Below are 14,169 nucleotides of genomic sequence, written 5' to 3' on the forward strand. Positions count from 1 at the left end.
AGAGATATCTGTTACCAATATAGTCTTTAAAAGAGGAAAAAAAAAAAAAAAGAAAAGAATTTTGCACTTATATATATATATATATATATATATATATATATATATATATATATATATATATATATATATATATATATATATATAATCTTCATCAATTTTAGTGCATTAAGATGATATCCCCAGATAATAAACCCAGGTGATGGTGTTAAAGATGTGTCCAAAACAAGCATAACAAGTCTTAATGCAGTAATAGCAATAACAGCAAACCAAGGGTATGATATTGAACAGTCTCATTTAGGGTACACATGAAATAATTAGAAAAGAAAAAAGAGGAGGAAAACGTAATTAAGCACAATAAAACATAAACATTTAGCCCTAGTAATACTAAGTAATGATAAGTAATAAGTAAGTAATAATAATATAAGAATATGAGAATATATGCTGATAAAAACCCGTATTTTAAAACAAATAGATCAGACAGTAGATTATTAATCCTAGCTTTATCATTTACCGCCATGACTCACAATTATGTATCAGAATAGTCCCGGATCAGCTTTCTTAACTCATTTTCTGCCTCCTCCTTGCTAGCGAAAACATAGAAATGACCCTGCCATTCCACTTTCAGTTTTGCGGATACAGGAGGCCGATTTGACATTGGCTTGCCGTGCAGCTGTTTAATATTATAGAAGGGCGTTTGATAGCTGTTGCTGGAGAGAAGTCAGGGAAGACGAATGTGGCAATCTTCATATATAATATCTTCCTTTTTTCCTGAGGAGTTCCATCACCTCTAACTTAAATGATAATCGTTCAAAACGAACTATAAAAGATCTTGGTCGGGTCTGACGGTGTTTGATCAGCGACTGTAAGCCGCTGCTATCTCAGATTCTGCTTTAAAGTCGCCCCGATTATTTTAGAAAAAGTTCAGTTCGAATTTCACGGGTTTAAACTTTCTCGATTCTCCGCAGGCCTTCAATTCTGACATTATACCTTCTATTCCCATCTTCTAAAGCAGCCAGTCTGTCTCCAAGTTTTTCTCCGAGTTTTTACATTCAACTGACATTTACTGCTCTTTCCTCGGCACTGGCAGCTAGATGTTCGCTATTTCGATCCGATTCGTGAATGTCTCACTAAGATGCTCCAATCGATCAGCAAGCGTGCTCAGTTTACGAGTTTTTCTCAATGCGCTCTTCAATTTTACCCAGCACCTGTCGGTTCAAGTTGTACCTCTTGACGCAGCCTTTCATTTGCCTGTTGGATTTCCTGTCGCAGCCATTCATTGCCTGTTGGATTTCCTGTTTTAATTCCTGTTTCAGTCTCTCATGTGCCTTTGCCGTTGCTTTCTCATTAGCCTTCTCGCTTTTCTTTATATCTTGCGTGAGCTCAGCGAGCAACACTTTCAGTTCAGATAGCTCAAATGTGCCTTCTTGTGCCGTAGATGAAGCAGCAGACTCTGCTGAAGCCGGTGTCCCCGCTGCTCCAGTCCGCGTGATTGCGTAACTGAAGCCGCGGACCTCCCGGCCTTTTCCAGTTTCAGGTAATCCTCTCCAATCGGCGAGCTATCCACATCTGCACTCACGATCGCACCTTCGCTCCCCTTTTCGCTCTCAGCCGGCGACGATGTAGCGGACCGTGGTCCCGAGGAGTCTGTACTTTCGCCCATCTGATCCAGGTCTGTCTCTGAGAGGCCGTATCTCGAACTAGGGCTTGCTGATCGCAGCTTGGATGTAGCTTTAGTCTTGATTCTTTCGACCCCCTTCTTGTTGGCCATGTTTATATGTGTTTACATATACTGTAGCGGTCCCTCTCGGGTTGAATAAATACAGGATATCTCAGAATAATAAGCAAATAATATGAAAAATAGCACCACTGCTAGCGGAGCTCCACTTCAGACGTCCATCTCTCGCATCGGACGAGACCAACAGAAACAGTTTCATCCCAAGAACTATAAACGCACTCAATCAATTGCTTCTTGTGCAACTGTTTGTACTTATCAGTACAATCACCCCACTGTAAACTTGCACTACAGTTATAATATTGCACAACCTGCGCCACTTTATAAAGCGTGTATTTACATATGATGACGATATCATTTTGAAGATGAAACGCAGCAAAATATGTTGATTATATTATACAGATAAAACATTAACTTCATTTAAATAATCTGTATTGTTAATAATTAAACATGTGAGGACATGGTGCCGCAGCGCTTGCATTTTCACATATTGTTCCTGCCTCGCGCTGTATATTTGCTGAGGCTGGCGCGACACTGGAAGGATAGATGGATAGAATAATTAAACATGTACTATGAAGATATTTCAATGTTCCTTAAAAGTTTTGAAGAATCATCGTTGTAAGCTTACAGATGGCTTAACGTCTATTACAGAGCTGATTGTGTGGTGATTGGATATTTGGAGAAAGAAAAGTAAGGACAAGAATTGAAGGTGAGTACGTTTGAAAGAGACAGTACTGCTACAATAAATTATTTCATTGAAGGTCGTGCATGGCGCAGCAGCATCTTGTATGAGACATGAACAATCACTGCGCCATCGTGTTCTTAATAACATACTTTCATTCCAATCATCACGAAAATGATATCAAGTATACATCTCAGTATTTTAATTATTCAGAGAGCTGTAATATCACAAATGTAATGGATTCTGTGTCCAATTGGAGGAAGAGAAAGAACGGAAGCACGTAGTGATTCACACACATACAGTACAGCACATAGAAGATCAAATACAAAACAAAGTATTTAACGTGCTACTTTAGTTACAATGGGATTTGAGAAACTAGTAAATTAAATGATTTTAAGATGAAGTTTATGTTCTACTTTAATGACAAAATAAACTACGTGATTAAAGTGGATATTTCGAGATTGAAGTTAACATTTCATGGTTTTTTCCTACTCTGTGCCTTTTTTTCTCACTGTACCCTAATAAGCTTCCATATAACACTCAGATGGTGGGCTATGTCTCGCCTTTTCATGGCGACTTTGATATGTGACAACTTCTTTTTTATGTCAGGCACTGTGCAACTTAGTGAACTTCAACTTGTTTCTCCAACACGTTATGTCACTCGATCAACTTCCTTTTGTTGATTATACCACTGTATAAACCAACAAATAGTACATTTTTCTTTGCTTCACTTGGTATTTGCTGAAATTCTTATATTTTCCCTTTTGCTTTTGCCATTGCCTTTTCACAGAACACTGAGCTTAAGGTCTATTTATATTGATTTGCATATTCAAAGAGGCGTAATTCTGGGAGGAGACGGGGCGGGACAGAAACACATGCACGAGCGTTACTTTTCATGCTGATTGGGATTTATGGAGCAGAAGAACGCAGAAGTTGGAGTACACACAGATTCCCGCATCTGTAATTTTCTGTGCATAAGCACATTTTGGCTTTTGTGCTTACGTCATGTCATAGTGCGAATTCTACGCACGGCGTTATACATGAGGCGCCAGGTGATCCCCCTTCCCTTTCCAGATAGGAATGGTAAGTCCCATTTTCCAGTCAGTTGGAATGACGCCCATCTCCCAAATGGAAGCAAAGATTGCTTTCAATGCTAGGAAGACAGCCTTACCACCAGCCTGGAGAAGTTCATCCCGGATAGCACAGATCCCGGCAGCCTTCCCTATCCTCAGCAGGTTCACCACCTGTGCAATATCAGTAAAATTGGGTGGTTGGAGGATCAGCCTTAAGAACCGTGGACACAGAGATGTCCAACGTCCTAGCCAGAAGATCAGATTTAAACAGCTGCTCAAAGTAGCCAGCCCAATAGGTCACAAATGTGGCGTCATCTGTAAGGACCATTCCATCACCTGCCCTGACCGTGACTCTCCGAGGATCAGATTTGGATGTGTGTAATGCTTCTATTCCTCTTTCAAGCTGCATCCAGGTGGTTAAGTCTGCAGAAAAGGTCAACAGGCTGGATTAAAGAATTCCAAAAAAAACTTTAACCTTTGTGACAAACAGATGGCAGCAGCAACACCTATTTTTCATCATCATATTCTATATATTGATCATGACAGAATTCTTTATTTGCTTTTTCTTCCCTCTCTTTTCCACTGGAAGCAGACACATTTTTTGGCTAATGAAAGATCTTGTGTGAGACCTGAAGCTGAAATCTGATTTTCTAGTTTGTCTTTGTATTTTTACGATTCAAATGAGTCTTCTTGTGAAGCTTGTATAGTGTAGTTCAACATAAAATATTTAAATTGTTTTAAATATTGAGGTTAAATATGTGTGTAAATATAGCAAAAAACATGAATACATTACCTTTTAAAACATACACAACAATGACATGATAAGGATTTGTTGCTTACCACAAGGTGTCTTCAGAGTCTCCCTAAAGGGGAACATCACATTCATTTGGGATAAAAAATGGTTGTCACCAATCTGTCCACTGTGTCATTTGTCACTAATCTGTCCATAGTGTTAACTTTTTTTTAATTTGTGATGTTTCAGCCCTGCAGTGTGAAAAATGTTCATTATACTCTGAAGTCTATATTAGGGGTGTGCTGGTCAGAGCCTATCCTTGTAGCATCAGGTGCAAGACAGTTGCCCACTCTGGACCTGGGTCCCAGTTTATCACAGAACACACACCCACACTCAATCACACAGAGCCATGCTTGAAATACCAGTTAACTTAAGATGTGATGTATGGGCAACAAGCTGGAGAAAAGCCCATACATACACAAAGAACCAGCAAATTCTACACAGGCAGTGATGAGGTGCAAGATCTGAACCCTGGATGCTTGTTTCTTATGGCAGTAGCACTAACTACTGACCCCTTAATGGACTATGATGGTGCAGATTAGCTTGACCAGATCACTTGGGTTCTGGCCTAGCCTCAGCATTTGCAAATGGAAATTCAGCAGGCTGTTCAGTGCTTTCTGTCTCATGAGTCTCACCAAAGGTTGATCTTTTGATGCAGGCAAGCAACGACAACAGAGGCATAAAATGAAGTGCAAGTAGAGGTTTGTGTTTTAAATGTATTGTGTAATTTTCTGGTACTACATGAATCCACATGTCAAGATAAGGTGGCTTCCGAGTTGCCTTCAACCTTGGCTATGAGGAAAACATTCCTGTGTTATCTTGATCTGATTTATTGTAGTAAAAATATAAAACAGGAAACGGCATGAAGATAAGTCTTTGTAAGGTACTGTAGCATCATAAATTAACTACTGTGTGATTTAATAGTGGGCTGTATTTCTCTGTTTACCTAATTTATATATTCATGGCCCTTTGCAAAGATTTATTATATTTATCCTAATATATTTAAAAGCAAACATGGGTAAGTAAAGGCATTAGTGCTTCTATAAAACACTTGCAGCTGTTGTTTTAGGTGGCTGCTGGCTGGGAACACACACTTAATTGCAGCTTTAAGTTTCTATTTATTATTATTATTATTTATGTTATTATTATTTGCTATATAAAGTTGTGTTGAATCGTGTACTCCTCTCACAAAGTGCGTATTTATAAAGTCAAGAGTTTAAACCTTTCTCTATTTTTAAAAGTGTTACATTTGGTTGTGAATTTTGTCTTTTTTTTTCTTTGTATTTTGTTTCTCCTGCCAACTTTGTAATTTCTCATTTCAGTTAACTTTGGTTAATCGTTTTCCTTTAGTGCTTTGCATTAGTCCAGTGTATTGTTTCTTATTTGTTAATCTGATTAAGTCTTGTAATGAGACCCCTGATTAGCTGATTGCTCTCAGATGCTGTAATTCAGTTATAACACAGCACCTGAATACTTATAAATACTTTGGTTTGGCGCCCATTAAATGGATTGTGTTCTGAAGGGTACAAACGTCATGCAGATAGAAAATTATTTTAAATATACTGTACAGGGAGTTGGAAAAGTCAAGGAAAATTCTCATATAATTCTACCAGACAAAAACAAATTGGTGCAGGCCTCAAAAAGCCATCTGCCAACCACAAAGGTCTTGACCAAAAGATTAAGCGCCTCATGTCTAAAACTTGCTTACTCTCAGAAACATGTGGAAACCATATCTTACTCAAAAGCTGGAATTTATAAAATATGAACTTGGCATGGAAATTGGGAAAAAGGTAAAGAAAGTTCGAACTATCTATAAGTCCTACAAAGAGTTCTTTTGGGGTTGACATTTTAGCGATTCCAGGTGTAATGATGTCAGTCCCATTCTGAAGTAGGTCAAGCATCCATCCATCATTTTCTAAACCGAGTTATTAAAAAAAAAAACTATCAGAAAATACATCATATGATTTCTGCATGATAGTGTTTGAAATGTACAGAGTTGGCAACCACCCTATAAAATACATAATTGTCTCGTAATTGGAAATTGAACTGATATGAAATGCGATTTGTTCTGTATTTTCATATATCACTTTTGACTCATGGGAAAACCCCAAGGGGGACCAATACCCATGTACTGTCTTTTAATAAAGCAGTATGTATTATAGCATCATGCCCCGATGGAAGATGGTGATTGTCCCTTATTTCTCCACAATGAAGTTGGCAATCCTAGTAATAGAGGCTCCAGACCCAGGAGGCATTGCATGATTTTAGTCTGTTGATCTTTTTCATGCATGGATCCAAGAGGACAGTTCTAGACAGTCGGCTTATGAATGAGAGCAAACCTACAGGCACCCACGTGCAAACTCCACACAGGGAGCATCTGAGGCACGACCTCCAGACTCCTTACTATGAGACAGCAGCGTTACAACTGTGTCACTATGTGCTTAATTCATTGAATAATATATTTATATTATCTGTGCACTTAAATATTTAAGATAGAATTACCCTTTATTTAGATTAGTCTGCTTTTAGGTTTTGTTAGTGAAAACTATTTTTATTCCATTTCTTCTCCTGCCTTTGCCTGTAATAATTTTTTAAATATAAAGAAACTTGTTTAGTTTGTCCTGAACTAGAGATTTAATGATTTTCCTCTCCACCATTTTATGACTTTTACCGTTTAAAAGCCTTGGTCTCATTTTCGGGTGTCTGCAGGGGGACCAGGCCCCACCGACCACTCCTTAAACTCCGCCAAATGTCAGTAAAACCTCAAGTTCACACTCACTGAAGCTTTCTCTTCTGTATTTTCCCATGGTTGATGGTCACTCAGGGTCAAATTTATATAGTGTGGAGGATGGCCGGCTGTTTATCCCGGCCAATACCCCCAAGCCGCCAGGTGGAGCCCTCCTTGCAGCATGGAGGTCCCCAGAAGACCAGCAGGGCATCATGGACAATGGAGTTTTTATGCACCGCCCTGCTGGATGCCATGGGGGCCACGAGAGGGAGCTGCAGGGAGGACCGAAGAGTTCTCCGTGCCCTATGACCCGGAAGTTCGGCATAGGAAGAGCGACGGGCTTCCGGGGTGAGAAAAAGCATTGTTTACCCTGACCCAGAAGGAATAAGGACTTGTGGACTGTTGGATTGGGAACACTTCCAGGTCGGGGGATATAAATGGACTGTGGGAGCTCCCAGACAGACGAGCTGAGTTGGGAGGCAGGGTGGCTAAGCGTCTGGGAGTGGAGGATTGGTTTATTGATTATTGTTACTGAGTATTGTGGAGAGGAGCGTGCTTTGTGCACATAATTATTATAATAAATAATTATTTGGACTTTTATCTGGTGTCTGACGTGTGGTCCGAGGGTACAAGGGTGCGAGAAAACCCTAATTCTGTCACAATAGTTATTAGATCATGATTATTCAAAAAAGGCGTTTGTTAACTGGTGGAAGGGAATAGTTAAAAGCATTTGTTCGCGTGCATACTACAGTTTTAAATTGATTTGAAATTTATAAAGGAACTTGAATTGGCTTGTGCTGTACATATAGTTTTATAAATCAACTTTTGCCTTTCTATCGTAAGCAAAATTTTAGTAAGGAATCTAAGCAAGGTTTTATACATGAGTTCCCAGGCTTCACCACTCAAGGATAGCCTAGCCCCCCAACTCAACTAGCAGACTTCTGGCCTGCACAGACCCAAAACTGGGTCCATGGCTTTTAAACAGCAAATGTCTCAAAATGTCACAAAATGATAAAGAAAAAATTATTAAACTCATGGTTCAAGACAAACTAAAGTTCCTTTGTATTTAGATACTTGTTACATATTCTTAAAAAGGAGTGTAAAGCAAAAGCAGAATAAGAAAAATAGCAAAAATAGTTTTTTTGTTGGCAAAACCTATAAGCAAGTGTCAGGGATGCCAGGGGCAACGACCCGGCCGGGACGCCGTGAGGGACCGGAAGAGGGTCAGAGCCCACCCTGGATCACGTGGGGGCCACCTTCCTGGTTGCTCTGGGGGCCACGAGTACAGGGCATGGAAGCTCCACCCTGTAGGAGCCCGTGGTCACCGCCAGGAGGCGCCGCAATGCCTTGGGGACCTGTTACCCCAGCACTTCCGCCACACCAGGAAGTGCTGGGGGGAAGATTTAGGATGGCACCCGGAGAGCTGCCGGGAGGACAGCAGGCACTTCTGCCACACTGGGGCGTGGCCAGAGGAGGGACTGTATAAAAGGGGCCGTCTCCATTCATTCAGCGCTGGAGTCGGGAGGAGGCAGGATGAAGCACAGAGGAGGTGTGGAGGCGGCCCGAAGAAGGCATTTGTGGCCAGGACTGAGCGTGTTGGGGTGTTTTGTGCACTGAACTGGGTCTGTGTGACCAATTTAATATTTGTAAATATTGTAAATAAACGTGTGGTGGTTGAGAAACAACATGTCCGCCTGTCTGTGCCCGGGTCGGCACCACACAAGCAAATCTAATAATTACTAATCAAAGCAGTGTCTTCCAACAAGAGCAGGGTTCGAAATTCAAGAAATCCAAAAATCAGCAGAGATAAGATTCTAAAACAGGCATCAAAGCAAAGATGCAATGCCGAAGCTTCAGGAGAATCTGAAGCGTTTTCTTTTAGACACCTGGGACAGGCTGACACATAACATTTTCATGTTCAAAAAAGATGAGAAAATACTGAACCAAATTAATGCTTTCAAAAACTAAATCCAAAAAATGAAAAGAAAAAGTACTTGTCTGCTCTAAATCAGAGTTTGTGTAGGTTTTGAAGTGTGAGAGTGTGGAAGGGCAGGTCCACGGCTTAAGCAGCAGGGGCCCGTTTTTGAATAAATAAGTGATGGACACACTTGTGTTGGGGAGTGCAGCAGGTGCGAGCGATCTGCCGGGAAGATGGCTTTTCTCCAGGTTGGTGTGTGGTGGTCAGCCATCTATTTGTTGCCCTGCTGGCACATGTGGGCAATCTGATTGTCTCATTATCAGCACCAGTCAGGCGATCGCACTTGCAATTGCTTCCCAGTATATAAAAGGAGAGTAAAGAGTAAAGAGAAATGGGCAGGAAGACAAGAGAGAGAGCGAATAAAGAAGTGGCAGGCAGCAGTGAGGAGAGCCCCTCAACGGAGTGGCTGGCCACTGCTCAGGGGCTGTTGTGGATGAACGCTGCAAATGAGTGACTCAGGGAGCTGGAGTGACCAGGTGATGCAGGCAGCTCACCACATAACTCCAGGAAGGCTGCAGGACTTGGCAAGGTTTGGACTGGGAGCCCAATTGTGAGTGCCATGGCCTTTGGGGACTTGAGCCTTGGGTCTGGATTGGGGCACCCTGTTATAGCCATGGAGTGGCTGGGACCCGGATTTGAAGAAGGATAGTCGTCTCATCACCTGCAAGGTCCTGTCAGGATAAGCTGAGGAGACGGGTGTTATAAGGGATGGTGCCGAGGCTCATGTTTTTAAGGATAACTTCCTGCACTGTTTGTTTTAACTTATTATTTATTGGATTGGTTTTAACCTCCACCATCGCTTATTTTATGGACTAGCTGAAATACCCAGCATTGCCGGAAGGAAAATAAAGTGTTTGTCTTTTTTTAATTGTTTGAGAAAAATATTATCAAAAAAACACAACTTTAAAAATAAAAAGAAAGGAACAAACAATGAAGACTTACTAATGTGTTTGTCTTGCGGTCTTGTATGTATGTTATCATCCAGTTGATGCTTGGAACCGGCCAACTGTATTTAACTTCAAAAGCAACAGGGGCACAGTGCTGCTCAAAAATAAAGGATGCTGGCAGTCACCTCCAGTTCGCCCTCTGGTGGTCATTCCGAGTGTCAACTAGATGATATCATGCATACAAGACTGCAGGATCATTCCCCACCTTACCCAGAAGGTAGTGGGTTAGGGCTGATTTCACCCTACAGTATTTTTAGTCAACCAATGAGAAACATGTTTACCAAGTTTCAAGAAATTTGCTCCAGCCGTTCGGAAGTGATGCTTGAACATACATACATTCATACATACATACACACATAAATACATTGACTATATATATATATATATATATATATATATATAGAGAGAGAGAGATAATTTATTTGTTGAACATTGCACTGCGCTGATTTGAACACTGTTCTGATCTGAGGATTATTTTAATAAAAGCACTTTTGCACCTACCCCTTGCAATACATAAGTGTTTTCATGTGGACAGCTTATCCCTCCAAAATGTTATTGGCGGATAGCGTTGAGCCGACCTACACCGTCACAGAAAGGCTCAAATGTCCAGAATCTTGGACAGTTATCTTTCATATTTCTCTAGTTTAAAAACCTTTATATTGTTGTTGTCATGTGGCATGGCTTTTGGCAACGCTGTGGCATTGTGATAAAAAATGGTGACCATTCTGATGCAAAATTACATTGTGGGAAAAAAAATAAATGAAAATCATTTTCAGCACCCTCAATATCTCATTTTTATTTGTTTCCCCCAGAAAGCAGTGATCAAATGCTTCAGCTCACAACCTGTATGCTGCCCAGTGGTGCTGGGAATCAACAGGAGCAACAGTCACCAAGGAAGCCCATTATGATAAAGTTCCAAGTGAAAGATCCAGGTGTCTCCAAAAATGGTAAATTCTTCATTTATTTTAAAGCACTGTCCCGGAAAGTTGAATTGACATGACACATGTTGGGAAAAGAAGCATTAAAAGGCAAATCATGCAAATAAATATTGCTGTGATGATAAGGGGCATTTTTGCCACTTCTTTAACATCCATCCATCCATCCATTTTCTAACCCGCTGAATCCGAATACAGGGTCACGGGGGTCTGCTGGAGCCAATCCCAGCCAACACAGGGCACAAGGCAGGAACCAATCCTGGGCAGGGTGCCAACCCACCGCAGGACACACACAAACACACCCACACACCAAGCACACACTAGGGCCAATTTAGAATCGCCAATCCACCTAACCTGCATGTCTTTGGATTGTGGGAGGAAACCGGAGCGCCCGGAGGAAACCCACGCAGACACGGGGAGAACATGCAAACTCCACGCAGGGAGGACCCGGGAAGCGAACCCAGGTCTCCTAACTGCGAGGCAGCAGCGCTACCACTGCGCCACCGTGCCGCCCTTCTTTAACATTTACATTTTAAAATAATACAATTTTTACTTACTGTGGCATTATTTTAATTTGTCTATTGTTAACTTTTGTTACGTGATCTGTGATGCATTGCTCTTATGTAATTTCAGTATTTTTGTTGTTTTTTATTTTGTCTGCAAAATTTGTTCTTAATCTTTTACAATTCTTTTCTTGCTTCCTAATCTATTACGTTTTACTTTCATTTTGTTATGATAGTTTAATTTTCTTCTGAGGCCTATAATTTAATGATTTATGTTTTTGTTCTACTGCAATTCAATTCTGTTTCCTGCTGCTAGAATGTAGTTGTCCCGTTGTCAGAGACAAGCTCCCCGGAAGTAGCGCCACGTGACATCATTGGAACATGTTGACTGTTAAATACGAGTTAATTCATAGTAAAGTATGGATAGATGCCACCTAAGAGTTAACTAGAAAAGGTCCAGAGAAGAGCGACTAGGCCGATTCCAGGGCTACAGGGGATGAATTATGAAAAAAGATTAAAAGAGCTGAGCCTTTACAGTTTAAACAAAAGAAGATTAAGAGGTGACATGATTGAAGTGTTTAAAATTATGAAGGGAATTAGTACAGTGGACTGTTATTTTAAAATGAGTTCATCAAGAGCACGGGGACACAGTTGGAAACTTGTTAAGCATTAAATTTCACACAAACGGTAGGAAGTTTTTCTTTACACAAAGAACGATAGACACTGGGAATAAGCTACCAAGTAGTGTGGTAGACAGTAATACGTTAGGTACTTTCAAAACTCGACTTGATGTTTTTTTTGGAAGAAATAAGTGGATAGGACTGGTGAACTTTGTTCTAGAGTGTTCTATTATTCTAATGAGTTATCTTGTAACCAGTCTTCACTGCTGAATGTAAGCATATTCGTGGGTAACACAAATTGAGGATAGTGGGCATCTGAAACAGGAATGAATAATCAGTGTGGCACCACAGAACAGAAAATTTCTCTTTCAGTTTGTTTTTTCTTATTAGCCATATTTTGGGTAATATTTATTTTTCACAAAAATAATTTACATATGTAGAACCACAACCATCTGAATATCTCTCAACGATTAGCATCTTACTTCCACAAAGTTCAAGTGGAAACTGCGATATCTGATTGCATCCCCATCAGATGCAGCCAAGTTATCTCACAATTTTCTCTTCCATAGACCAACTATGAGGTGAATCAATTACATTTTTTTAAGAGAAAATATATTTTGATTGTGAGTTTTTTTTTCCAATTACAAAATTATTCATTTCATCAGCATATTAAAAGAACAGCCCGATTTTACATTGACATCAGGAGCAAAGTTTATTTATTTTCACTGTGTCAGTCAACATGTTAAGGCAGCAGCCTGTGTTAGTGGGCACTCAGGACTGTAGATAAAATGCGATCGCTAGTGTTCTTTTGCTTTGCTTTTTGAACTTAAGATTTTGACTTTCGCGTTGATATTTTTGTCCTTGAGTTTTGTTTAACTTTCTGGTTTTAATGCATGATCCCTGTTGTGACTTAGGGCTTGACTATGCATAGTCCTTAACTGCAGCGACATTGCTGGCGTCAGTATAAAAACTTAGGGAAGCGGCATCCAGATATTCTTACTTAATCCATGTCACTTTGAGCTTTGCTGTTTTTGTTTTTTGATTTTGCTAATGATTCCTCAACTACAATTTTTGACCAAGCATCTTTATTGTGATGCCCTGACACATTTGACCTCATGTTGTGTTTTTTGACTATTCCACTCTGAGCCCTTCTTTGTTCTGGTCTCTCTAAACTATTCTTTTTGTAGGGCTAAGAAGATTGCAGTTGTACTGTTCCTTCCACAGGTCATAACTAACATATAGAAACAATTGCATATAATGGAAGGAAGAATTTGCTAGTAGTATAGGCTCCAGCGCCCATGACTTTTAAATGAGTATGCAGGTTATAAGATGGGTAGATGGCTGAAAGAGGCACAACTGTGAAAATCGGTGTAACTGATCTTCTAGAATGTTGGAAATAAACCAGAATGAACTAAACATTGGTACACTGACATCCCATCCTCCAAATCTCAACAATGGAACCTTCAAGTGTAGAAGAACGCACTCACTCTGTGAAATAGCTACCACCATGGCTATTCTTCATTCATCCATCCATTTTCCTAACCCACTTATATAGAGCAGGGTCTCTAGTGACCTTTTAGTTGATGTTAATGATCCACTGCTACCTAGATGTGGAATAGACCTCATTATGCCCGAATCAATATGTGATGGATCAGCACCTACAGGAATACTTTGGCATGCTATGCAATTGACTCAAGGGTCTGTAATGCTCAACTGCCTAACTAAATTCTGTCCCCTCTGGAGGAATAATCATCTATGATTCACTATGCTTCCAGGTCTATGGTGAATTTGGTGGAAAATGATTGCCAACAGCAGTGTGTTTATTAGAGACAGTCTAGTGATTCAGGCCCTTTAAACCTCAAGGTTACTGCCTCAGTTGCCACCACTGTGACAGCCAGAGCAAGTCACTTAAGCCAGGCTGTGATCCAACAGTAAAAAGCATTGCTGAACTCCAGATCTTGTAAGATGCAGTAGTCACACACAAGTGATAACAGTCATCAAATAAAAGGGTCCTGTCATTAGACTGGTCAGCCCAGCATTGACTCAGCTGTTGAATGGCCATTAGGGGTGAGAAGGCTTGTTGGCTGAGGTCTCCAGGACTCTGACTTGTCTGATTTCTTTTCTGCAATCGGGTTGTGATCCTAAAATTGGCTGATGGACAGATATTATTGTTTTTCA

General features: G+C 40.4%; 1 protein-coding gene across 1 annotated transcript in view; it reads left to right on the forward strand.

Annotated features, from left to right (window-relative positions):
- Positions 1 to 14,169, forward strand: part of btbd16 (BTB (POZ) domain containing 16) — a 195,675-nt gene that overhangs the window by 71,333 nt on the left and 110,173 nt on the right. The window contains exon 7 of the mRNA XM_039769245.1: positions 10,746 to 10,880. Within this exon, the coding sequence (XP_039625179.1) occupies positions 10,746 to 10,880 (135 nt within the window). The remainder of the gene's footprint in view (positions 1 to 10,745; positions 10,881 to 14,169) is intronic.

The sequence above is a fragment of the Polypterus senegalus genome, chromosome 1 (assembly GCF_016835505.1).
Source record: "Polypterus senegalus isolate Bchr_013 chromosome 1, ASM1683550v1, whole genome shotgun sequence".
In the NCBI taxonomy this organism is placed as follows: domain Eukaryota; kingdom Metazoa; phylum Chordata; class Cladistia; order Polypteriformes; family Polypteridae; genus Polypterus; species Polypterus senegalus.